At 41.3% G+C, this 27618-nt stretch overlaps 1 protein-coding gene across 2 annotated transcripts in view; it reads right to left on the bottom strand.

Annotated features, from left to right (window-relative positions):
* Window positions 1-1190: 1190 nt before the first annotated feature.
* The window catches only part of PolrMT (mitochondrial RNA polymerase), a 41239-nt gene continuing 14811 nt past the window's right edge, over window positions 1191-27618 (bottom strand). Inside the window, exons 10-23 of one of the 2 annotated variants that reach the window (XM_076201550.1) lie at window positions 25879-26056; window positions 24992-25207; window positions 19449-19590; window positions 18416-18616; window positions 17233-17394; window positions 16397-16570; window positions 14945-15103; window positions 12401-12587; window positions 9963-10105; window positions 8871-8998; window positions 5868-6039; window positions 5610-5701; window positions 4313-4445; window positions 1191-2383 (exon numbers count right to left, since the gene is read on the bottom strand). In XM_076201550.1, coding sequence (XP_076057665.1) covers window positions 4316-4445; window positions 5610-5701; window positions 5868-6039; window positions 8871-8998; window positions 9963-10105; window positions 12401-12587; window positions 14945-15103; window positions 16397-16570; window positions 17233-17394; window positions 18416-18616; window positions 19449-19590; window positions 24992-25207; window positions 25879-26056 — 2084 coding nt within the window. In that variant the 3' untranslated portion in view covers window positions 1191-2383; window positions 4313-4315. The other variant, XM_076201551.1, reaches the window with a different exon arrangement.

The following is a 27618-nucleotide window of genomic DNA, read 5'->3' as shown; positions in this document are numbered from 1 at the left end:
GCAAATTCCTTACCCAAATTTTGCAAGAAAATCCCACACCAAAAAGAGCCCAACTTCTAAGTTTGTTTTGGATGTACAAAAAGATTAAAGTAATCTACTTCTTCAGCCTTGACTATAAGGCTTGACAAGCGGCCTTGCTGTGGATGTGCTATGTCTTCCTGCATTGCTTATGACCAGGGTAGTGGGCAGGTGACAGGGATGACCCTTCATCCATGAGAAGCTAAGATTAGAGGGAAACAAGGGTGATTGGTGGGAGTGGAATGGGTGGGTGTGGGTGCATGCCTTTGACTTGGTTACCTCCCTTACAAGGGGGAAGCCCTTGGTATATAAGATAAATACAAAGACTTTCTTCAGCTAAAGACATTTCCATACCTTTCCAATCAGAACCAACATTTAGTTCCTAACTGGGAAAGTATGGTTAGTTGTAGCAAGAATCAAATCAGAAATGCCTACCTCCCCTATCAACATGGTTTCAAGAAGGACCACTCTACTAGCACTCTGCTTACAAACATCACACAAGCACCGGAGCGACTTAAAAAAAATAAATAAATAAAACAAAAACACACACACACACACAAAACAGTTATGATGGTTATACACATAAATAATACCTTTAACAAGGTCCCAAGACACATACTATCCAAAAAGATCATCACGACATTTCAGTTTAACGTCACAAAACTTTCCCCATCAGTGACACACGGGACTTTGTAGGGTGGAATTTAATGAACCATACCCTTGGTCCAACTCAATAGCACTAGGGTTTGAATTCTCATCACCTCAGCCTCTGCCACAAGTAGCAATGCTCTAACCCACTCAGTCTCCTAGAGACCAATATTTAATACAACAGGAAGAACCGATTAACCAACTTTAGAGCAGGAAGACAATGCAGAGTGACCCAAAACAACCACATCTCAAGTACTAATGAAGTCACTAAAGGAGCAATTCTTTCTCCTTTACTGTTCAACTTCTTCATGAGTGGTCTAATTCCTGAATCAGAACTGAAGATCAAAGTTCTCTCTTATGGAGATGAATTGACAACAATAACTTGGCACAGTAAATACAAACTAGCAACTAAAAATACTAAAGCATACCTGAACAAGCTACTCACTCCAGACAACAATGAGTAAAAAAAAAAAATCTTATAGTGAACCTAAATGGACAAACCCTTCCACTTGAAAAAAAAATCAAAATTTCTTGGTCTAATATTTGATAACCATATGACATTTAGCCAACATATCAAGGACCTGACAGTGAGAATCATCATCATCGTTAAAAAAAAAATGGGAAACATAAAGAACAGAATAGAAAATTAAACATAAACAATTAACAAATATGACAGAATGAAGCACTAAGAGTAATAACAGGATGGACCAAAACCACCCCTAATACACTCAGAAATCAAAATCTTTCTAAACAGTGCACAGCCTTCACACTACATCTCCCAACCACAAGCAACAGAATGGGGGAAAAAAAAGCAGCATACTACTCAAACATCTACAACAACCTACCACTCAAACTACACAAAACTTCTTCACATTACAATAATAAGAAAATAAAAAATAAATAAATAAAAATAAACACAGATATAAAGTTCCACACAGAAAACCCTCCCACACTAAACAAGAATTACATTACCACAACTGGGCTCTGGACACTGTATATCCTTAAGACAATACCAACAAGAATAGGCCTGGTTACAGACTTAAACTGCCCCAGATGTGCCACACAGAAGACACAGAACACCTCATACTACTAAGCCACCAGCTATACACAAACAACAATACAATATCTTTTCTCAAGTGATTTATAGTATTGACTGGAGGCTTTTGCCTGATTCTTGAAGGCCGCTGGTCTTCTGCAAGAGAGACTTCAGGCAACAGATTGACTGATCCAATCAGGAATCATGAGGACAGGTGATATCATTTAATAAATATAAGCTGCAATGTGCAGGGGATAGCTGTGAATGGAGAATGGTTGTGTATGGATGATATTTTGACACAGCCTGAAAGTATTTCTCCCCATCTTCTCTATTTCCCACATGAGGAGACAAGGAGGGAGGGTAACCGTGTAAATGAAGCAGACCTGCTGTGGATGTACTGTGTCTTCTTGCATTGCTGGACAGTGGGCAGGTGACAGGGATGACCCTTCATCCATGAAGAGCTAAGATGAGAGGGAAACAATGGGTGGGAGTGGGCATATGTCTTGACCAGCTACCTCCCTTATAAGGGAGAAGAGGTCCTTGGTATATAGGTACATTGGTCGACAGTACGAATTTAATGAGCCAATAGTCATGTCTTCTTGTACACTGTTTGCAAATTATTCTTCTTTGGGCCAGCAACCAGGAGATATTTTTGCCATAAACTGGCCTAGAAAGCCAAATCTGCAATACATGAGAAATCAGGATTTTAGGACATGAGTTTTAAGCAGTCAGTACTTATAGTACTCGGTGACACCCATACTGACCAGAGTCCCACACCATCCTGTTACACATACACATACATACATACATAGATACATACATACATACATAAGAGCCTTTTCCCCTTTATAAGGCAGGTGTCTGTGTTAAAGCACACACCTACCATTCACCCATCCCAGCCCATCCAAAACCATTTATTGGACCCTAATCTTAGCAACTCGAATAAAGGGTCATCCATCCCCTGTGATATTGCCTAAGTCAAAGGCAATACAGCACAACAGTCCCAAGTTGGTTGGTCCCCCTATTGTTTCATTATATGGCAACTCACTCCCCCATCCATTCAACAAATTTTACGGAGCATACTAGAAAAAAAACATTTAACCATATCATTCCTTCATCCATTTACAACCACTCTCCATACACTATCTTTCGTACTTTCTCTTCCTTGCTTGACAGACATCACTCTTGCATCCAGTGGCCCCTTTATCCATCTAATAACTTCATTTCTGTTTTTCTCTTGTTTAATTTATCTACTTCTGCTTTCTACTCTCTTTTTGCTTTTCTTTCTACATATTCTTTCCACATATCAAAACCACCTCACCATTTTAAATCTACCCTACCCAATGGCTTTCTTTCCACCCCCATTCTCTTCCTCACCTTTGCATTTTTTCACTCTATCTATCCTTGTAAAATCCACCATATTTCTCAAATACATTTGGGCTCTTTTATGCTTCCTTTAAATTCTGTTCAATACAGATTCTTCTCCATACAGTGTTCTGGGTACCAATCTTCTCTTTCCATTCATCCCCAAATATCTTCTTATATAGCTTTTCATTTCCCCATACATTTGCTTGCCAAACATGCTTAGACAAACTAGAACTGTTGTGATACATCTAGAAATTAGCAGTGATACTGCTTACCCCCAAAACAATGAATTAAAGACACAGTAAAATTGAATGGCCAATTTCTTTAAATGGACAAGAGCCATAAAATTCTGGGGCTCACTTTTGAAAATAAAAAAGGAAAGAAAATAAACATATCAAGACCAGTATCAAGCACCAGTTCTGGTCAGCAGAAACTCAAATCACAGGTTCTGGTCAGCAGAAACTCAAATCACAATTTACACACAGTTCCTATGAACCACACTAACCTCCTAAGTACGGTTCCTTACACACAAGAAAACAAACACAGACACCTTTGTTACAAACTACACAACTCAAGGCATTAATGATAATTGATGCACTAAAATCACTCCAACAGAACATCCACATGGAGATGATGATGTTGCTAGGATTTGTAAACCTGCAACAGGGAGATAATTTTATCCAACATCCATCTCCCAGGACTACCAAAAGCAGGTAGCCAACGTTGATCCCTCACCGACTGTTACCCCTATTAATGTGAAAAAGTGGTGTAAAAATAATGGAAGGTGAAAGAATAAAAAGTTTTGGACCCTGTAAAAAATAAAAGAACCAGCACCATGATGGGCTTTGTAGACATGCAAGAGGGGATGGTCCTCTTCAAATCTTTCCCACACGACAATACACGTAGGTCCATTATGAAGATCCAAGGTGCAACTATGAAAGAACTGGGAAGGAGTTAATAAAGAAATTAAAACTACAATTAATGTGAAGGAATCCCGAATGATAAAATGTCTCACACTAACTAATGTTGAAGATTTTCTAACACTACATACATACATATACCAAGGCTTTTTCCCCCTTCAGAGGGAGGTAGCCAAAAAGGGAAAGGCATAAAAACACTCCCACCCATTTCATCCCTAACACTACCCAATTTTCTAACAGAAAGATTGACAAAACGAAACACCTCATTCTGTATTGTTACAACTTGTCTACTCCAGTGCCTCAACCTCAAAGCTCATTTACTCACCAATTAACTAAAGAAGTAAACACTTTTGAGAACATTACTGATGTCAAAATCACCAGTTTCAGGAACTCCCGTCAGCAAATTGTTGAGTTTACTTTTAGCTGAATCTCCAGAGGAGCCATCGTGGTCAAATTCTCTGTAAGGGAAGACACACTTATATACAAATTGTTAGTCATTTGACCTAAAAGAACAATTACTTTTTTGTATCCCTGAGTATGAGATCACCAAATATATAGCCCTTCTCTACCTGTTGGTGAGATCCACAGCTCACCCCGAGGAAGGCACTGTGCCTTTGAATGCAGTCTCTACAGCCATGTACAAGTAAACCTTTAATTAAGTGGATTTTATCTATACATCTTCAGTTTAATGTTACCCATTTTTTTTTAGCATGTACATACATATATACATATACCTTACATGGGGGGTAGCCAAAAAGAAAAAGGCATAGAAACCATTCCCACCCATTACATCCATGTGACAGATTATAAGAAAAAATTATAATTTAACCACTAAGATGTACTGCATTATTGTTTCACTACTGCTTGCTCCATGCAAATGGCAACTGGTCATTTTCTTGAAGAGAATCATTCACCTCACAACTACATAAATGCATTTAAGTCAACATGTTCAGTAAATATTACAGTACTGTAACAACCATAAAACAATACTACCTACAACCCCTTTCATTTTTAAAAATATTATATTTCACAGGCCATTACTACATGAAGGAAATGCAGAATGGTGGGATCAAGAGGTGAAGGCAGCAATGGCAGAAAAGAAGCAAGCATATGAAGTGGTTGCAAAGAACTTGGAAAACATAAATGAGTTACAGAAGATTGAGGATGAAAACAAAACAGAAGATGAGTGAGGTAAGGAGGAGAGTAGAAGTATGGTGGGGTAGGTGTTTGACAGAGAATTTTGAAGAGAATAAACACGTTTTGGAAGAAAGTGAAAAAAGGGAAAAGTCAGAGAAAAAGTAAAGGGTACAGAGGAGTAAATGCTCATGAAAGTTAAGGCAGTAAGGGAAAGATGGAAAAAATATTTCAGGGAGTTCAATGTAAAGAATGATTGGGAAAATTTGATTGTGTCAGTAAGATGCCATGGTCTATCATTAATATATTATGAAAAGTGCAATTTTTCTTTCATGAAGAAATCTAGGAGCAAATGGGTTGTTGTCACCTTGGGCCTGTAGATCTCTTGCAATACAGACCCAAGGCAAAAGATTGATTGGTTGTATACTTGCATCAATTCGGCAACAAAAAGCTAAAACTAAATACTGGCATAACAAGGTTTTCCTTACTCATATGAGAAACCAAATCTTTCTTTCAGGAATACTGAGAGGTCATCTAGGATTGGCTGTTTATGAAGGGCAACAAACTGCTCACGGCAGATCTGTGGAAGAAAGAGTTCTTAAATACATCTCAACACAAAATATAATATCAACTGACATGTCTACATTAACCAAAGGTAGATAAGTCAAAATATCAATCAATCTAACAAAACTGATAGTTTAATTCTCTAATCTACGGAGAAATATAAAAAGAAAGTATGACACAACCTGGCTCATGATATCTACACTGGAAGCATGGGACCAGAAGCAGTCATGTACAGAGACGTATGTTATTCCAGCCTCCTGGCAATGTAAGGATGTCAACATCATGTGTGTTGAGTCCAGTGAATGGATGAAGTTGGGTGGAAAGGCATTCTTTTGCTTCATCACATTTGGACGCCTGTTGGAGTAGAAATTCCATGTTACGTTATTACACCACAGATGTTGAATGTAAGTTTACAGTACATACATACATACATATACCAAAGGCATTTTTCCCCCCTTTATAAGGGAGGTAGCCAAAAAACAAAGGCATAAAAACCACTCCCACTCATTCTATCCCTATCACACTCCACTCCCCTCCACCCTCTTCCCTCCCTCATATCTTGGCACCTCCTGGATGATGGGTCATATCTGCATCTCGCCCATTGCCCTGGGTCAGAAGCAGTGTCACAAGACATAGCACATACACAGCAAGGCCACTTAGTTTACAGGTGTAGAGGAGGAATGGGTTATGGTTCAAGGAGGGAGTCACAAAGTGTGCAAGGATGGTGTGTGGAACAAGAAGGACAGGAGGAAATAGAAGGAAGGGTAGTGAATGGTGGGATGAGGAAACAAAGAAGGTTGTAGAAGAGAAGAAGCGAGCTTTCACAGATTGGTTACAAAATGGGACGAGGGAGTCATATAAGAGGTACAAATAAAAGAAAAGAGAAGTAAAGAAAAAGGTAAAGGAGGCAAAGAGGAGAGCAGATGTGAAGTGGGGTAAGAGTATGACAGAAAATTTTGAAAGTAATAAAAAGATGTTTTGGAAAGAAATTAAGAGAGGAAGAGGAGGCAAATCAAGTAGAGAAGAAAAGGTAAAAGGTGCAGATGGAGAGATGATAATGGAAGAGAAAGCAGTAAGGGGAAGATGGGCAGAATATTTTAGAGAATTGCTGAATGTGAAGGAGGATAGGGAGGGAAAGATAGTTGCAATGGGAAGTGCTAAGAAAATGACCGTGATGAGTGAGGAAAATGGAGGAGAAATAAGGAAGGATGAAGTGAAGGCAGTTGTTAAAGATCATGAAAGCAGGTAAGGCACCTGGTCTGGATGGATGCCATGCAGAATGTCTAAAGAAAGGAGGTACAGTAATGGTGGACTGGCTGGTGAGGTTGTTTAATGTTTGCTGGAGAGAGGGTAGAGTGCCAGAGGACTGGAGGAGTGCCTGTATAGTTCCACTTTACAAGGGAAAAGGGGACAAGTGTGAATGTAGTAGTTTCAGAGGGATTAGCTTGTTAAGTGTAGTTGGGAAGGCTTATGGGAGGATCTTGATTGAGAGGATTAGGAGAGGAACAGAGGGAGTAATTGGTGAGGACCAGTGTGGATTTAGAACGGGTAGAGGTTGTGTAGATCAGATCTTTGTGGTAAGACAGATATGTGAGAAAGCTATAGGAAAGGGGAAGGATGTTTTTGGGGCTTTTATGGATCTGGAAAAGGCTTACGATAGGGTAGACAGAAAGGCACTGTGGGAGGTTATGCAGATATATGGGATAGGAGGAAAGCTTCTAGGAGCTGTCAAGAGTTTTTATGAGAGTAGTAGAGCTTGTGTCAGGATTAGAAATGGAGAGAGTGAGTGGTTTGAGGTAAAGGTGGGACTTCGTCAGGGATGTGTTATGTCGCCCTGGCTGTTCAATTTATACATGGATTGGGTGGTGCGAGAGGTGAATGCAAGGGTAGTGGGTCAGGGATTGAAGATGGTTAAAGAAAATGGAGAAAAGTGGAAGGTGAGCCAGCTGTTGTTTGCTGACAACACTGCGCTTGTGGCAGGATCGGAGGAGGGACTGAGGAAGTTGGTGACAGAGTTTGGGAGAGTATGTGATAGAAGAAAGCTAAAGATAAATGTGGGTAAAAGTAAGGTGATGAGATGTACATGGGGTGAAAGTGGCAGCAGGCTGGAAGTGAGCATTAAGGGAGAGCAACTGGAGGAAGTGGATAGTTTTAGATACTTGGGTGCAAATGTGGCAGGAAAAGGTGGAGTGAAGGTGGAGGTAGAATGTAGATTGATAGAAGCGAGTAAATGCCTTGGTGGATTAAAGAGTGTAATGAGGAATAGACATTTGGGAATGGATGCTAAGAGGAGACTGTATGAAGGAGTGATTGTGCCAACAGCACTGTATGGGGCAGAAACATGGACCATAAGAGAGGAAGAGAGAAGGAGTTTGAATGTGTTTGAGATGAGGTGTCTGAGAAGTATGATGGGGGTTACTAGGCTAGATAGAGTGAGAAATGAGGAGGTGAGGAGAACACGGGTGGAAAGGGAGTTGGGAGATAGGGTTGATGAAAGAGTATTAGGATGGTTTGGACACATGGAAAGAATGAGTGAAGAAAGACTAGTAAAAGAGGTATGGAAGGCAGATGTGGAGGGAGTGAACATGAGGGGACGTCCTAGGATGAGGTGGATGGATGGGGTGAAGGGGGCTTTGGGGAAGAGGGGAATGTCTGTTGAGGAAGGACGGGAGAGGACAGAAGACAGGGGTGAATGGAGAATGGTTGTATATGGATGATGTTGTGATGCATGAGGTGGAATGGGTGGGGGGATGGGGGGTGAGGTAGTATGTGTGAGCAAAATTTGACGCAGCCCGAAGAAATTTCTTCCCGTCCTCTCCATTTCTGCATGGTGGGACGAAGAGGGGCGACATCGCCGATTGAATCGTCCTTGCAGTGGATGTGCTGTGTCTTGCAACACTGCTTCTGACCCAGGGCAGTGGACAAGGTGCAGGGAGGACCCGTCATCCAGGAGGTGCTAAGATAAGAGGGAGGGTGGAGGGGTGTGGAGTGTATTCAGGGATGGAATGGGTGGGAATGATTTTATGCCTTTTCCTTTTTGGCTACCTCCCTTGTAAGGGGGAGGAAGCCTTGGTATATGTATGTATATGTGAAAAAATTACCTAAACAAGAAATTTGTGCATAAGAAATGAAATATGGAATTCACCTAAAAAGTTTCCTAAAATAACCTGTGAAATATTACTTACACAAAGGAATCCATAGAGTAAGTTGTGGGAAGACGGCGGATGGAAATTTTGTTACCACACGCTTTGCTATATGGCTGGACGACTGGCAGGCCAAGAGGAGTCACCCATTCAATATTTTCACCACAAACCTGGAAATTGGTGAGAAGAAAGAATATATCATACATGCAATGAAGTAATAACTGCCTTAACCCAATGATAATCTTTCTTTATTTCTGTCCTGAATAATGCCACACAAATTCACTCAGCTCAGGGTAGAACCATGGGCTGATGGAATTAATTTAACTGACAGACAATTTCAATCCTCCCTCTGGAACAGAATTTCCCTCCAAGTTTTTCTTCCCTAATAATCTAGAATTAGTTACAACAAAATCATCAGAGTAGCTACTAATACCTAAACAGTCTTTATGCCTTAGAAGCCCAAACATTTCTCTATGCTGAATAAGATTATCTGGCAATATTTAGAGTAAAATCATTATTGAGTACTTAATGGGCCCATAAATGAAAATCCATGTGAACAAGTTGTATAGACACTGTAAAGGAAACATGGACTGGAGGTGAAGCTTTTATTCCTGACGTTTCGTCTAACGACTTTCTCAAAGGAATAAGCATACTAGATACATACAGAGTTTATAAACACGCCATATGGCTCAAGGGGGTGTGCGAGCATATAGTGCTGTGTTCTGATTGGCCCGCTGAGACAGCCAATCACGAAGCGCTATATTCGCTGAAGATTTGGCCCAGGTGAAGCTCCCAGCCTTATTGGGAGCTTCACCTGGGCCAAATCTTCAGCGAATATAGCGCTTCGTGATTGGCTGTCTCAGCAGGCCAATCAGAACACAGCGCTATACGCTTGCACACCCCCTTGAGCCGTAAGGTGTGTTTATAAACTCTGTATGTATCTAGTATGCTCATTCCTTTGAGAAAGTCGATCGACTAAACGTCAGGAATAAAAGCTTCCCCTCCCGTCCATGTTTCCTTTACCGGGCCCATAAATGTTAAGCCTCATTCCCCACAGAGCACAAAACAATTCTGTCCTTTAATATTTTCATATTAACAATCATACATACTAACTAATAATTAAGATTTTCAAACCTGGGCCACCATTCTAGCACACTCTGTCAGCCAATCTTGAATTTCCTTGGTTGCTGTAAACATCTGCTCTAAACTGAGGAACGTCTTACGAACCAAATACTGAGAGGCAGCCCATCGCTGTTCTACTGGGAAATCTTCAAGGGCTGCAAAATTAAAAAAATTAAAATATTTTTAATATACATCCTTCAAATACTGAGGCCATCAATAAATACCTGTTAGTAGTGGTCCTACAAAATGGACATCACTAAGAATAACCTCACCGTCCATCTTCAAAACCTATCAACAACTTCACCTCCACATTGAGATGCAGCCACAGGGGTTTGACACTTCCCCTGGACCAGTTAAAAAAAATTATTTCTATTAACTCTGGCCCTTTTCTATCTGTTGGTAGTAATTCACTTAACTTCTTGTGCAATATGTATATCAACATCAAGATACCTAGTCCCATCACTTCATCCCACTTTACCTTCTTTTATAACACACATGGACCACATACATACATATACCAAAGGCTCTTTCCTCCTCAAAAGGGAGGTGGCCAAAAAACAAAGGCAGAAAAACCACTCACACCCATTCCATCCCCAACATACTCCATTCCAATCCACCCCCTTCCCTCCCTCTTATCTTGGCAACTCCTGAATGACAGGTCACCCCTGGGAATCATGGTGACATAATTTTTTTCCTTCCACTACCACAGGGGACACAGGGGAAAAGAAAAGGTAAACTCAAAGGGGAAAAGAAAAGGTAAACTCAAAGAAGTGATAAAGGACAGTTTCAAGGGAACTGCACAAAGGAGGGATAGTCCTAATACAAAAGTAGCAAATTCCTCTAGGAGTAGAGATTTTACTCTAACATAGACAAATGATGTGTGGCTCTAGTCTGCAGTGGTGCCCCAACACAGTCCCTAAAGCACTGGCTGCATAATACTATGCAACTAATACTACACAATAACATGCAATCAATACCCCAGTACAGGGTGGGAGTGGGTACATGCATTGGCTGGCTACCTCCCTAATATGGGAGAAAAGGCCCTTGGTTTATAGATAGTAATCCATAAGATTATCCCACAAACATTATTTACCTTTTGGATATTTCAACCTTTTCATATACATGAACATGTTCCTTTTAGTAAATGTTATCACACCATTTGACTTCAGCACTGCTTCTGACCCAGGGCAGTGGGCAGGACCCAGGGATCACCCTTCATCCATGAGAAGCTTGCTTAACCCCTTCAATACGATGACGCCTACGTAGGCGTCATGAGGAACAAGTGGGTACGCGAGGATGCAGATGTCGGCGTCTTGATTATATTTATTGTAGTTGTACCTGCATGAACCCCATACTCTGTAAACTGGCTTCATCATATTTTCTATGGTTATCAAAATTCACGGGTGAAAGAGAGAACGAGCAATACAGCGTTGACTTTATTTTTCATAATGCGAGTATTATGACGCAACATCGCACGTCTGGCAGCTAATGCTGCTCGTGAGATTTTGGCCCAGAGTGAGGGGGTTAATGAGAGGGACGAAAGGGTGGTGGATTGGAGTGAAATCAGTGGGAGTGGGTACATGTTTATTGACCTGGCTACCTCCCTTATATGGGAAAAAAATTGGAATATAGGGGCCTTTTCCCCCTTACAAGAAGGGGGCCAAAATCAAAGGCATAATTCCACTCCCACGCATTTCATCTTCACACACTCCACTTCCATTCACCACCCCTCCCTCCATCTATTCTTGGCTCTTCCTGGATGATGGGTCATCCCTGCATCTCGCCCATTGCCCTGGGTCAGAAGTAATGCAGCAAGGCACAGCACATCCACAGCAAGGCCGCTTCACTTAATCGATGACCCCCCCTCTCCGTCCCCTCATGCACAATTAGAGATGGGGAAAAATCCCTTCAGGGTGCATCAAACTATTACATAAACTATCAATTTTAAACAAGTTGTTATTTTCAATTAATCATATTTATACATCAGTGACACCTTGAATTAATTACTTCCAGAATTTAACTTACTCAAGGACCACTGCCCACTTTTCCTGAAAGCTTCATGCCAATTAAACCAGCTATTTTGTCCTAGCATTGCTAACAAACTGACAAGGACTCTCCAAAAGTAACAACTTCTCAAAATGACAAATGAAATGAATTTGACACTTCTATCTATATCTATATAAAAAGTGCTTCCCCTTTATAAGGAAGGTATCCAAGTCAAAGGCAACCCACTCCCACCCACCACTCATCTTAGCTCCTTGTGGATGCCCACTACCCAGGTCACAAGCAATGCAGCATGACACAGCACATCCAGAGCAAGGCTACTTCATTTATACAGTGGCTTCCCCTGTACCCCTCATGCAGAAATTAGAGAAGACAGGGAAAAATCCCTTTAGACTGCATCAAAAATAGTTTCTTCAAATAACTAATAAAATGTAATTTACACCTACCTTTTAACTGCTTCTCAATTTGAAGTCTTGCACCATAACGAGTAACTCCATAGACAGTTGTCATAACTGTTTGTTTAATGACTTTCCTCCTGATGAATCCCTCAAGAACTTTAGCAATATCTTTCCCATTCATTACATCTTTCTTTCGTTCCTCTTCAACTAAAGCAGCTACAGCTGAATACACATCCTGAAAAAAAATCTGATCTTAATATTTCATGATACAGGAGATACTGTGTCCAGCTGTCAAGAGGCTTCTCCACCATCAGGGAAAGGAAGAAGACTCAATGGAGAAGCCAGCTCACCATCAAGATTGATGCCACCCAGATGGAAGAGAATGCAAGAACCTCAAAAGGCAGAGCAGCCTCGTCTCAGAATCAGGCACTTTTACCACTTCTCTTCAACTACTTCCTGCACCTTCCCTTTTTTTTTTTTTTTTTTTTCTTTCATAAGAAGGTCAGTACCCCAGCACCTACACCTCGCACACCTACTCCTAGTAGCTGGAGACACAGAAGCCAACCCTGGACCATACATTTGTCGAACAAGTACATTGCCAATAAAATTCTCACATCCATCTGATGCAACACAAGCCACACATACACTACAATCACAAACTCAAACCAATACTCAAAGAATTGGAGCTGCAACCATCACACAACAGCACACACATCCAAAAACACACCTGCACAAAACTATACTCTAAATATACTACAAATAAGCATTAATGGAATCATAAACAAACATATGGAAGTTGCTTAAATTCCTACATAAACACAACAAATACATAGCTCTAATTCAGTTAAAAAAACTGATACCACAATTCACACTACCCACATTTATCAAATTATACAACAGTCAGAGAAGACAACACATATCACAAAGGTATACACTAACACAGAAACCACAGCAGAAATAATCACAATTCAAACAAAAAAGTGAGGAAAACAATTTACATCACAAATATCTATCTACCACCCACCACATCAGCCCTCCACTCCCTGCCCCCAAGGCTACATCATTCAATTCCAAGCTATCAACTCGCTAACAAGCCACATAATGATAGAAGAGGTTGACAAGTTTTAAAAATGGGCAGAGGGGACATGTTTCTCTCTGACATTCATTCTGTAGGACCACCATTAGCAGGTACCTGATATTGATACCTACATACATACATATACCAAAGGCTTTTTCCCCCTTACATGGGGGGTTAGCCAAAAAGAAAAAGGCATAGAAATCACTCCCACCCATTTCATTTCCCATATATTCCACTCCCCTCCACCCTCCTCCCTCCCTCCTATCTTGGCACCTCCTAGATGACGGGTCACCCCTGCATCCTGTCCACTGCCCTGGGTCAGAAGCAGTGTCGCAAGACACAGCACATCCACAGCAAGGCCACTTCATAAATTCGGCAAACCCCCCTCTCCGTCCCTTCATGCAGAAAAGTAGAAGACAGAGAGAAATCCCTTCGGGCTGCGTCAAATTTTTTCTCATACATACTTCCTCACTCCCCATCCACTCCCCCTCATGCATCACAGCCCCATCTATACACAACCCTTCTCCATTCACCCCTATCTTCTGTCCTTTCCCATCCTTCCTCTACAGACATTCCTCTCTTTTGTAAAGCCCCTTTCACCCCATCCATCCATCTCATCCTAGGATGCCCCCTCATATTCACTCCTTCCACCTCTGCCTTCCACATTTCTTTTACTAATCTTTCTTCACTCATTCTTTCCATGTGTCCAAACCATCCTAATACTCTTTCATCAACCCTATCTCCCAGTTCCCTTTCCACCCCTGTTCTCCTCCTCACCTCCTCATTTCTCACTCTATCTACCCTAGTAACCCCTATCATACTTCTCAGACATTTCATCTCAAACACATTCAAACTCCTTCTCTCTTCCTCTCTCATGTTCCATGTTTCTGCCCCGTACATTGCTGTTGGCACAATCACTCCTTCATATAACCTCCTCTTAGCATCCATTCCCAGATGTCGATTTCTCATTACACTTTTTAATCCACCAAGGCATTTACTCACTTCTCTCAATCTACATTCTACCTCCACCCCCACTCCGCCCTTTCCTGTCACATTCGCACCCAAGTATCTGAAACTATCCACTTCCTCCAGTTTCTCACCCTTAATGCTCACTTCCAGCCTACTGTCACTCTCTCCCTTTGTACGTCTCATCACCTTACTTTTGCCCACATTTATCTTCATATTCAGATTTTCTGCACTATCAATATTTTATTTTTCTTAAACCAGTTATCAGAAATGTATATTACGTTTGTTTCACAAAGTTAATGTTTATGAAAGGGGAAGAAAAAGATTAACAGATATACAGTATATTGATTTTTATATAGGGGTTCTTTGAGGCATGAAAAATGTTTCAACAATTCCACTTGTGGGAAAGATTGATTCATGCTGCCCTAAGCCAAGTAAAATCATCTGCAGTTAGCCAGAATAAAATATGTTGTAAAATAAAATATGTGGAGTACTTGACTGTAGGAAAGGCAACACGAAATTCCAAACAGCACTGTAAATATACAAACCTGAGGAACCTTTGCAGGAGCCAGGTTGACAGATTCTGCTCCAGACTTATCTCGCCCTAGTGCAGCATAATGCTGCAATCCATTGCAGGAACCATCTTGGTGTATTGGCAAATGGCTCACAAATTCACTTGGATCATCACTCCGTAGTGCTGCTGTTAACTGTTTATAAAAGACAGAAATAAAGGTGAGGATATCAAACTTCTAAAATAAAATGTAACCATAAAAATAAATGAATAGCTTTCAACAGTTTCCAAATACATATTTTCATAACCATCACTGTTTCTGTTTCACCCCTTGACAAGTGGTGATTAGTTCAATATCAATAAAGTCATCTGATATCATAAAGAACCATCATCAGCCCTTTCACTTCCATCATACTTGTCCCTTTCATTACTTCCTACTTCTTGTAACACCTAACTTATTTCTCCAACATTACTTCTAAAACACATTCACACTTTTTTCTGTATCTCCTAAATTCCATGGCTTTACTCTTTACACTGCCATACATACAATCACTCCTTTCTGCATTCATCCCAATATCTATTTCTCACTGCTTTTCATTCCACCCAGATATCTATATGTCTCCTTTATTCTACAATTCTTCTCTACATCCAGTCCACATTTCACTACCATACATTATTTAAGAACTTTTCATTTCTAATAGCCTCTCACCCTTCATGCTCACATTCAACCCACCATCCCTCCTTGTATATTCCGTCACTTTACTTTTACTCACATTTACTTTCTTCTCTCATACATACTTTCAAACTCAGCCACTAACTGCTTCAGTCTCTCCACAGAATCTTCTGCAAACAATACATACATACATACATATACCAAGGCTTTTTCCCCCTTATAAGGGAGGTAGCCAAAAACAAAGGCATAAAAACCACTCCCACCCAATCCATCCCCAACATACTCCACTCCCTCCACCCTCTTCCCTCACTCTTATCTTGGCACTTCCTGGATGACAGGTCATCCCTGCATCTTGCCCACTGCCCTGGGTCAGAGGCAGTGTTGCAAGACACAGAACATCCACAGCAAGGCCACTGCATTAAATCTGCGACCCCCGCCCCCCTCTCCGTCCCCTCATACAGAAAAGGATAAGACAGGAAGAAATCCCTTCGGGCTGCATCAATTTATTTCTCACACATACTCCCTCTCCCCCCCATCACCCACCCACTCTCCTCATGTATCACAGCATCATCCATTCACAACCATTCTCTATTCAACCCATCTTCTGTCCTCTCCCTCTGCAAGCAATAAATGGCTCAATTCCCATTTCCCTCCACCCTCATCCACCAACACCAACTTCTGTTAAGTATTCACATGTTTACCTCCTGGTAAGGGGAATGAGCCCTTTGTATAAGTATGTATGGTATGTACCTCCCTTACCATCCCATCTATATATACACAATAGTTGATACAACAAAAACACCAAGAAACCCTCACCTCTTTGCAAGCTGCCAGTGTTTGCCAAGGCTCGTCACTTTCTACCCACCACCGTCGACCATTCAATGGATTATCAGCTGAATCTATAATATCATCCATAACCTCTTCACAATACTTTAATCGATCTTCTACACTGTCCCGCTTCTTTATTCCAGTTAGGTTTATGAGATGAAGCTGGAAGAGAAAAATATATTCAAATTAAAACAATATCACACCCATTGAAACTTGCAAGAGTGGTACATGACAACAGCAAGGTATTTGAGGTAAGTGACTGTTTGAGGCAGGTAGGTGTAATGTCTCTATGGATGTTTAACATGTATATAAATACTGATAAAAGCACTGAATAATACAGATGAAAGTAGGTGAGTGGAACTGAAGGATGATTGGTAGGATTGGGTGATAAACAGTTTAGTATATGTGGATGACACTGTATTGTTAGCAGGGATAGAGGAGAGTTTGAAGAGATTAGCAAGTGAATTTAGTATAACTCAACAGAGTGAGATGTGAACCTGCTACTGTTTGATGATACCACTGCACTTGTGGTTGATTTTGAAGAGAGACCAAAGCAGATGGTGACTGAATTTGAAATGTTGTGTAAAAGAAGAAATTTACATGTGAATGAATGACAAAACTATTCATAAAATTATATTAACTGAAAGCCTTGGCTGGCTACCACTATTGTAATGGTGAAGAAGCCAATAGGTATATAGACAGAAAGCCTTGATCAAAATTATCAAGCAAAGAAAAATGGCACTCCACAATTCTATAAATCATCTTTGGGCATCTCTGAAAAACCTACCAACATTAATTTAATATCAGATTCTTAAGTTCCTTACCTTCAGCCATCGAAGTCCTCTTGGTCCAAGCTTCTCCCCACGTCCAAATTTTAAAATTGACCTGAATACATCTGAACTCATATGGTTTAGGTGCGGAGGGCATGGGTAAACACGACCTCGAAAGTCCATGTTGTGCGGAAACCAAAACACCTGATCCCTGAACTGTAATCCAATTACATAATTATATATCTTATGATATTAGGTTTATATATAACCCACAGTCAGAGGAACAAAGCAAAAGAAACAAATGATCCGTATATTTCGACCACAACTGTGGTCCTCTTCAGCGGATAAGTACAGAGGTAAGATGACTGAAGAGGACCAGAGTTGTGGTCAAAATATACAGATCATCTGTTTGTTTTGCTTTGTTTCTCTGACTTATGAATTATATCTAAACATTTTACAAATGTGCTACAACATTTGGTTTTGTGAATATATTATATTAATTACATTATTATCATAATTACATAAATCATTATACATCAAAATGTACAAACAGTTCTAAATCCACACGAAAAAAGAAAAATACAGCACATCTTTAGAAAGTTTCCAAGATTAGTGGCATGGGAAGTAGCCAAGTCAAAGGTATGCTCTCACTCCAGCACATTTCAGTCCCATCCACTGCCCTTATTTCCCTCTTATCTTAGCTCCTCATGGATGGTCAAGTGAAAGTATACTCCTACAATACACCCATCTCACACCTACCCAAAAACCTATTCACTGTCCCTCACATCTTAGCTCGTCATGGATCAACGATCATCCCTATCTCCTGTGAAGGAATATGTCATCTTTCAATGATAAACCAGAGAAGGAAGTGCCACTAATGATTACTAATCATTTGTTCTCTCATTAGTGTTACTTTCTTGGGAACTTTTGGCCCTTCATTATGATTCCTAAGCATAAGGTAGACTCTTCTGATAGCAATGTAGTGAAGAAAAGGAAAGCAATCACCATGGGGGGGGGCATTTAGTTAGGCTGGTTCTGACCTACAACAAAAATTGGTTTACCTTACAAAGGAACGAAACTTCACCGTAACACAAGTACCCCCTGTAATCTGTCAGCACCCTTTCCACCCCCACTTTCTTTCTTACCTACTCATTTCTCATTATATAAAATAGAATAAAATAAACAAAAATTTTTAAGTACTTTCTAACTTGTTAGCTTTACATTAAGTTTTACATACATGGTTAGCAAGTGAGAGTTTATAGAGAGCATCACACCACAATGAGTGCATCTCACTCTTCTTCTTATGGAATTCCATCCGCTCCTTCTTGCATGCACGAATCTCTGCCTGGCTCATCCCTGGTTTTATGGGAGTAGGCTGTGGACATGCTGATGGTGGCTGGGGAATGTCCAGTTCAACTGATCCATTGTTGTTAAAAACCTGTAATCAAAAGCAAAGAATAGAAGTACATACATATACCAAAGGTTTTTTTTCCCCTTATAAGGGAGGTAGTCCAAAAACAAAGGCATAAAAACCACTCCCACCCATTCCATCCCCATCACACTCCACCCTCTTCACTCCCTCTTACCTTGGCACCTCTTGGATGACAGGTTATCCCTGCATCTTGCCCAGATATAAGTAATAAATAAATTAACTGATACATCTTAACACAAAATATGTCCATCAAGCAAGGCAGGGAGAGGACATGAGAGAGATGTGAGGCGAGTGGTTGTGCATGGATGATAGACTGACATATCCTGAAGGAAATTTTTCTTCTTGTTTGCTCTTTAAATTCTGAAGTGGATGAGGGGAAGGGTCACCAGGTAATGAAGTGGTCAGGGTAAACTAGCTTCAGCTGTTGAGCCCTGCTGTGGTGCTATGTCTTGCTGCATTGCTTGACCTTAGCAGTGGGTAAGAGACAGGAATGCTCCTTCATCCAAAAGGAGCTAAAATAAAAGAGACAACAAATGGGTGTTTGATAGATGTAAGATGGGTGAGGGATGGGTATGCCTTGGCCAAGCCACCCCCTTATATGGGAAAAGAAGCCTCATGATATATATAAATATGTGTGAATGTATCTATCTATAAACAATAAGGCTTCTTCCCCCTTATAAGGGAAGTAGTCGGCCAAGTCATGCACCCATCCTCCACCCACATCAGACCCATCCAGCACCAAATTTGTTTACCTTTAAGGATGAAGAGCCACCCTTGCCCACCCACCACCACTATGTAGGCATATATGTATGTATTTTATCGAAATAATTCTTCTTACCTCCAAAACAACATCCAGGATGGACTGATTCACTATCCAGGGAATGGAACCAAGTTGATTAAGTGCATCCATCACTGGATACAGCTGCTGTGACCCGCTCTCATCCATGCGTTGCTTTTGTTGAAAAGCATTGTATGGCAACCTGGAGAATATAATTTGTTTAAAGGTTAACTCTGCCCAGCAAATGCTCATTTTCAATAATATAATTGAAAAAAAGTATTGCATAAGAATTAAATGTTAAGATGATAATGTTTGATATGGATATCAATAAATCCATTGCCCCTGATCTTTCTTGCAGGAGACCTGGAGCTCCCAGGTATCCAGCAGTGTTTTCTGTGTGGTGACTGCCTCTGGGTCAATTTGCTTCTGTGGCCAACCCAATTATTGGTTGGTACTATTGAATTCCCTGTGGTGGGGGAAAAGAATACTGCCACCAAGTATTTCCACTTGGATCGTAAGAGGCGAGTAGAAAGGGACGGGGATTGGGACTAGGCATCCTTCTCCTTGTAGCCCCACAGGGGACATTCCTAAAAGAAAAAGAGAAGGCATAAGAGGGGCTGGAAGTTCTCGGACCAGCACCCTAAGGTTTGGGTCTTTTAATGTGCGTGGATGTGGTACAGATGAGAGTAAAAGGGAAGAGATAGGTAGTATGTTTGTGAGAAGAAAGATGGATGTGTTGGCTTTGAGTGAAACTAAGTTGAAAGGGAAGGGTGAGTGTAAGTTTGGGAGTGTAAGTGGGAGGTTATCAGGAGTGAAGAGAGGGCGAGGGAGGGAAGGGGTGGCTATTCTAGTAAGTGAAGAGATAGGTAAACGGGTAGTGGAGTGGAAGGAGGTTTCCTCAAGGATAATGTAGATGAAGGTGAAACTGGGGAAGGAGATGTGGGTCTTTGTAAGTGCATATGGGCCTGGCAGTGAGAAGAGTGTAGAAGAAAGGGAGGCCTTTTGGATAGATCTAAATGAGTGCATAGAGGATTTAGGGAGAAATGTCAATGTAATAGTACTGGGAGACCTTAATGCTAGAGTAGGAAATGGTCCAATCGATGGAGTGGTTGGGAAATGTGGAGTTCCAGGAAAGAATCGTAGTGGAGAGTTGATGGTGGAAATGTGTCTAGAAAGAGAGTTGATGATAGCAAATACAGTGTTTCGGAAGAAAGTCAAGCATAAGTACACATGGGAGAGGGTGGTGGATTATGTCGTGGTAAATAGGATTATGATAGGAAGAGTTAAGGATGTACATGTGCTAAGGGGAGAGGGTGGGGGAATATCAGATCATTTTTTGGTGGAAGGTAAGTTGAGAGTGGAGGATAGATGGAGAAAGAGGAAAGGGACAAAAGGTAGGGAGGTTCTTAGAGTGAACTCTGAATGAAAAGGAAAAGGAGAAGGAGTACGGAAAGAAGCTGAAGGAGGAGTGGGAGGGAGTAAAGGGTAGAGTAGAACTGGGTGTGGAGGAGGGATGGGGATGGTTCAAGGAGGGAGTCATAAAGTGTGCAAGGATGGTGTGTAGAACAAGAAGGACAGGGGGAAATAGAAGGAAGGGTAGTGAATGGTGGGATGAGGAAACAAAGAAGGTTGTAGAAGAGAAGAAGCGAGCTTTCACAGATTGGTTACAAAATAGGACGAGGGAGTCATATGAGAGGTACAAAGAAAAGAAAAGAGAAGTAAAGCAAAAGGGTTGCAAAGAGGAGAGCAGATGTGAAATGGGGTAAGAGTTTGACAGAAAATTTTGAAAGTAATAAAAAGATGTTTTGGAAAGAAATTAAGAGAGGAAGAGGAGGTGAATCAAGTAGAGAAGAAAAGGTAAAAGGTGCAGATGGAGAGATGATAATGGAAGAGAGGGCAGTAAGGTGAAGATGGGCAGAATATTTTAGGGAGTTGCTAAATGTGAAGAAGGATAGGGAGGGAAAAATAGCTGCAGTGGGAAGTGCAAAGAGAATGAGAGTGATGAGTAAGGAGAATGGAGGAGAAATAAGGAAGGATGTGGTGAAGGCAGTTGTTAAGATGATGAAAGCAGGTAAGGCACCTGGTCTGGATGGATGCCATGCGGAATGTCTGAAAAAGGGAGGTACAGTGATGGTGGACTGGTTGGGGAGGTTATTTAATGTTTGCTGGAGAGAGGGTAGAGTGACAGAGGACTGGAGTAGTGCCTGTATAGTTCCTCTTTACAAGGGAAAAGGGGACAAGTGTGAATGTAGTAGTTTCAGAGGGATTAGCTTGTTAAGTGTAGTTGGGAAGGCTTATGGGAGGATCTTGATTGAGAGGATTAGGAGAGGAACAGAAGGAGTAATTGGTGAGGAACAGTGTGGATTTAGGACAGGTAGAGGTTGTGTAGATCAGATCTTTGTGGTAAGACAGATATGTGAGAAAGCTATAGGAAAGGGGAAGGATGTTTTTTGGGGCTTTTATGGATCTGGAAAAGGCTTATGATAGGGTAGACAGGAAGGCACTGTGGGAGGTTATGCAGATATATGGGATAGGAGGAAAGCTTCTGGGAGCTGTCAAGAGTTTTTATGAGAGTAGTAGAGCTTGTGTCAGGATTGGAAATGGAGAGAGTGAGTGGTTCGAGGTAAAGGTGGGACTTCGTCAAGGATGCGTTATGTCGCCCTGGCTGTTCAACTTATATATGGATGGGGTAGTACGAGAGGTAAATGCAAGGGTAGTGGGCAAGGGATTGGAGATGGTTAAAGAAAATGGAGAAAAGTGGGAGGTGAGCCAGCTGTTGTTTGCTGACGACACTGCGCTTGTGGCAGGATCGGAGGAGGGATTGAGGAAGTTGGTGGCAGAGTTTGGGAGAGTATGTGATAGAAGAAAGCTAAAGATAAATGTGGGTAAAAGTAAGGTGATGAGATGTACAAGGGGTGAAAGTGGCAGTAGACTGGAAGTGAGCATTAAGGGAGAGCGACTGGAGGAAGTGGATAGTTTTAGATACTTGGGTGCAAATGTGGCAGGGAAAGGTGGAGCAAAAGTGGAGGTAGAATGTAGATTGAGAGAAGCGAGTAAATGCCTTGGTGGATTAAAGAGTGTAATGAGGAATAGACATTTGGGAATGGATGCTAAGAGGAGACTGCATGAAGGAGTGATTGTGCCAACAGCACTGTATGGGGCAGAAACATGGAACATAAGAGAAGAAGAGAGGAGTTTGAATGTGTTTGAGATGAGGTGTCTGAGAAGTATGATGGGGGTTACTAGGCTAGAGTGAGAAATGAGGAGGTGAGGAGAACAGGGGTGGAAAAGGAGCTGGGAGATAGGGTTGATGAAAGAATATTAGGATGGTTTGGACACATGGAAAGAATGAGTGAAGAAAGACTAGTAAAAGAGGTGTGGAAGGCAGATGTGGAGGGAGTGAACATGAGGGGACGTCCTAGGATGAGGTGGTTGGATGGGGTGAAGGGGGTTTTGGGGAAGAGGGGAATGTCTGTTGAGGAAGGATGGGAGATGACAGAAGACAGGGGTGAATGGAGAATGGTTGTATATGGATGATGTTGTGATTGCATGAGGTGGAATGGGCGGGTGGATGGGGGGGTGAGGTAGTATGTGTGAGCAAAATTTGACGCAGCCCGAAGGGATTTCTCCCCGTCCTCTCATTTTATGCAATGGGGGGACGGAGAGGGGGGGTCTCCGATTTAATGAAGCAGCCTTGCTGTGGATGTGCTGTGTCTTGCGACACTGCTTCTGACCCAGGGCAGTGGACAGGGTGCAGGGATGACCCGTCATTCAGGAGGTGCTAAGATGGGAGGGAGGGTGGAGGGGTGTGGAGTGTATTCAGGGATGGAATGGGTGGGAATGATTTTATGCCTTTTTCTTTTTGGCTACCCCCCTTGTACATACATATACCAAGGCTTTTTCCCCCTTTCCAAAGGAGGTAGCCAAAAAGGGAAAGGCATAAAAACACTTGGTATATGTATGTATGTATGTATGTACTATTGAATATGGAGCAAGTTGGGGAGGGTTTCATTGTGGCAGAGGGAGATGCCAGGAAAATTATTGTAATGGAAAAAGGAAAATAATTGGGTAACAGGAAAGATGAGATACAAAGAATACTGAAAGTAATGAAAGCTGGTAATGCACCTGGGTTAGAGGAGTGCCACATGGAGTTTCTCATGAAGGGAGGAGCAGTTATAGTGAATTAGTTGGTGAAATTAATGTGTACCTAAGGAAAGGTAGTGTGCCAGCAGACTGGAGATAGGCATGTATAGTTCCCCAATACAAAAGAAAAGGGTATAAATAATGAATATAGTATCTTTAGAGGGAGTCTGCTAAGTGTAGTTGTTAAGGTATATGGGGTGTTCAATCAATCAATCAATTACCCCAGGCCTCACTTGCAGGAGATCTGCAGCTCCCAGCAATGGCCACAGGACTAGCCCATAAGTCACTCAAGAAAGAAACATTGTATTGTTGTCGGAGTATCGCTAGTGTGGGACATTATCTAATAAGATGTTCAGTGTCCACTTTGTGATGATTGCATCTTGGGCAGTTTGTTTCTGTAGTCAAACCTATCCCGTGATGGTAATGTCTTAGTGGAGAACCTGAATGCAAGTGTGCTAGTGTGGTTCTTGACTCTCTTATGAGGGATTTTTCTGTGAGGCTGATGTCTGGAGAAGTGTGATGGAGTAGGGAGTTTGGTAGTCAATCTTGTAGAGCTTGTTTTGTGATAATGCATTTTTGTATGGATGTATTGTGTGCTACAGGTAGTAATTTGTTATGTATATTTGAGTAGTAACCAGGTAACCAGCAATGACCATACGACTGACCCACAAGTCACTCAAGGAGATTGTCCAAGTATGACAAAAAATAGGACATACACATGGAGAGAATAAATGAGAGAAGATTAGCAAATACAGTGCGGAAAAAGGTACAGGTGGATGGACTGAGCTTGTGATGAAGACCAAAAATAAGATGGATGGAAGGGATGAAGGGGGCCTTGAGTAAAAGGAGAATGTCTGTTGAGAATGGAAGGGAGAAGGCATGAGACAGAATTGAGTGGAGAATGTTTGTGAATGGAATATAATTTGACATGGCCCAAAAGGATTTTTCCTCATCTCTATTTTCACATGAGGGGATGAGGAGGGAAGGTCAATGTTTAAATAAAGCAGCTGGACCTGGTGTGGATATACTGTGCCTTGCTGCATTGCTTCTGACCTATGCAGTGTGCAAGGACATTCATGATACTTCATCCACAAGGAGGTCAGATATAAGGGATATGGGTGATGGACAGGAGTGGGATGAGTGGCTACCTACCTTATATGGAGGAAGGAGCTTATTGATATATCAATAGATAGGTCATACCAATGCAGGCTGGACCACACAACAGATGATACATGTCCACTTTGCCAGGCTCTCTTTCACATCATCATGCACATATTTCTATACTGTTCAGCACTGGCAGCAAAGAACATACACTGTGTAGGACCTCTGGCAGAAGCCTAAGAGGACAGTCTGTAACTCCAATGTCATTACCCTTTGACACTGACAGAAAACTAACCTCAACAACTACCATGCACCAACCCCTTATCACACTATATCTTTTACACAACTGATCTACTCACCTGACAATCTTGGCTCCACTTAGAAGGTAACCTCCTGACCTGGTGGAGACCCAAGGTACTGGGGGACATACCATGGGAGCTACCACTGCATCAAAGGTAAGAGTCGGCCTGGCAGCCCGCCTACACACCTCCAAGAGAGTTGGGGATGGCTTTATCTCTTCAACCACTCTGTACCCATAGGACCGATCTACCTCATACATGGCAGGATAGGTGTGTCTGCAAATAAATTTTCTACTTAGATCCCATAAAACCCTAAGAAATCTACCAATGATCCTTGCAGTGATCCTGCAAGACAGACATCACAAAGAATCAATATCCCATATGGCAACAAAATTATCATAACATTTCCAATTATGTCTTTACTAAAGCGGCCTTGCTGTGGATGTGCTGTGTCTTCCGACACTGCTTCTGACCCAGGGCAGTGGGCAAGATGCAGGGATGATGCAGGGGTTCTTATTGGAATCCTCATAAACCATCCTGTGCAATGACTATTAGTTGTAAGATATTACAAAATGGAGGATACTAATCTTGCCATTAGGTACCATTTAACTGCCTTTTACAATATACATGAGAACACAGTTGCAGAATTATGTTTCCCCCACCACTTGAGATCAAGAAAAGGTGAAGTCATAGATGTAGTAAATCAAAAGTTCAGGGGAGCACTACAAAAGAGGGACAGCAGTAATACAAAAGTATCATTCTACATAGAGACGAATGACGTGGATAAGGGTACCCCAAAATAGTCCCCAAGTATTGACTGTATGTTACCATGCAATAAATATAATCAATACCCCAATACAAGGTATTATTTTTCTGCTACATTACAAAATCACTACAGTAACAAAACTCAAGTTATTCACAAAGGAAATATGTGAATGATCACTTACTTTTCCGAATGTAGAGGTTTCCACACCATAACTTTGGTAAGGATAATCTTGTAGAGGAACTGCCCAAGACCCAGCAAAACAGTGTTAGGCCACTCTCTATCTGTGTGCTCCAGGCTGGGACCCTTGTTATACTTCTGAACTAACCTCTGCCACTCAATGCGGGGCACATAAGAAATATCTGCAACAGATCCAAATCAAGACAAATTAGTAATTTCTCATTACCTAAGTATTTATATAGAACTGGTAACAACATACCTTATATACATTAACATCTAATGGTTGCACTTCTTAAATCGCATCATGAAACCAAATCATCAACAACCACTTCTTGTGAGTGTATATGAAAATACTTAAAATGGTCAGGAAATGACTTAGTCAAAGTACACACCCAAATCATACAAAGAAAAATACCAAAAGGTCTTTTCCATCTTATAAGGGGAGTGGCCAAGGCAAAACATACACACATGCTACACTTATCCAAAAACCTTTCTATATAACTTTTCTAAATCAAAGAAAACGTAATAGACATCCTTCCTCTTGGCTAAAAAACATCTTACATAGCTGCCATACTACATAATTTTTATCTCCTATCTTCTTCCTTTCTTAAAACTATACTGTTTTCCCCAATCACTCCCTATGTATGTTATTCTCCTAATCCTCTTAATTGACACCCTCTTATACATTCTATAAACCACAATTAAACACTGATCCCTCCAAAACAACTACATTCAGATTTCTTCTTTCTCTTGTATAGAGGAACTATACATGCATTCCTCCAGTCCAATGGAATACTTCCCTCCCTTAGGCACACATTAAACCAACTCACTATTCATCCATAAATACATATACCAAGGCTTTTTCCCCCTTACAAGGGAGGTAGCCAAAAAGAAAGGCATAAAATCCATTCCCACCCATTCCATCCCTAAATACACTCCACCCCCCTCCACCCTCCCTCTTATCTTAGCACCTCCTGGATGACGGGTCTCACTATTCACTACATAAAAAGTACTCTTCCTTCAGACACTCTAAATGACAACCACCTAACCCAGGTGCCCTACCAGCTTTCATCTCTCAATACCCTTTGTGACTCGTGTCTCCTCTTTTTCTGTAGCCCTATCATTCTCCTTTCCTATCACAGTCTTTTGTCTGGCATCTCCCACAGCCACAATCAAACCCTCCCTATCCTCCTCCTCCAATGATGATTTGGTTTAACATTGCAACTCCCCCATCAGGAGACTAAGATGGTGCCCCCTTACAGAGGACTTTGTGGTGTGGAATTTAATGAACTATGCCCCTGGTTCAACTCATTTGTGGCAGGGTTTGAACTGCCATTGTCTTGACCTCTGTCGCAAATAGTAACACTAACTTGCTTGGCCAGCGAGCATCATATCCTCTTCTATATTCAACAAATCATTGAAATATTCTATAAATCTTCCCCATACCACCTTCATTACCATTAACACCTGTCCATCTGCATCCTTTACCTTCTCCTCTCTACCTTACTTGACCCATTCACTCTTTTTAATTCCTTCAAGAACTACTATTATTTTGAGAAGAAGAAGAAGAAGAAGAAGAAGAAGAAGAAGAAGAAGAAGAAGAAGAAGAAGAAGAAGAAGAAGAAGAAGAAGAAGAAGAAGAAGAAGAAGAAGAAGAAGAAGAAGAAGAAGAAGAAGAAGAAGAAGAAGAAGAAGAAGAAGAAGAAGAAGAAGAAGAAGAAGAAGAAGAAGAAGAAGAAGAAGA

This window comes from Oratosquilla oratoria, chromosome 18 (genome assembly GCF_046742065.1).
Source record: "Oratosquilla oratoria isolate Oo_2021 chromosome 18, ASM4674206v1, whole genome shotgun sequence".
Lineage (NCBI taxonomy): Eukaryota > Metazoa > Arthropoda > Malacostraca > Stomatopoda > Squillidae > Oratosquilla > Oratosquilla oratoria.
Note: the sequence above shows the minus strand (reverse complement) of the source record. Positions and strands in the feature narration are given on the sequence as shown.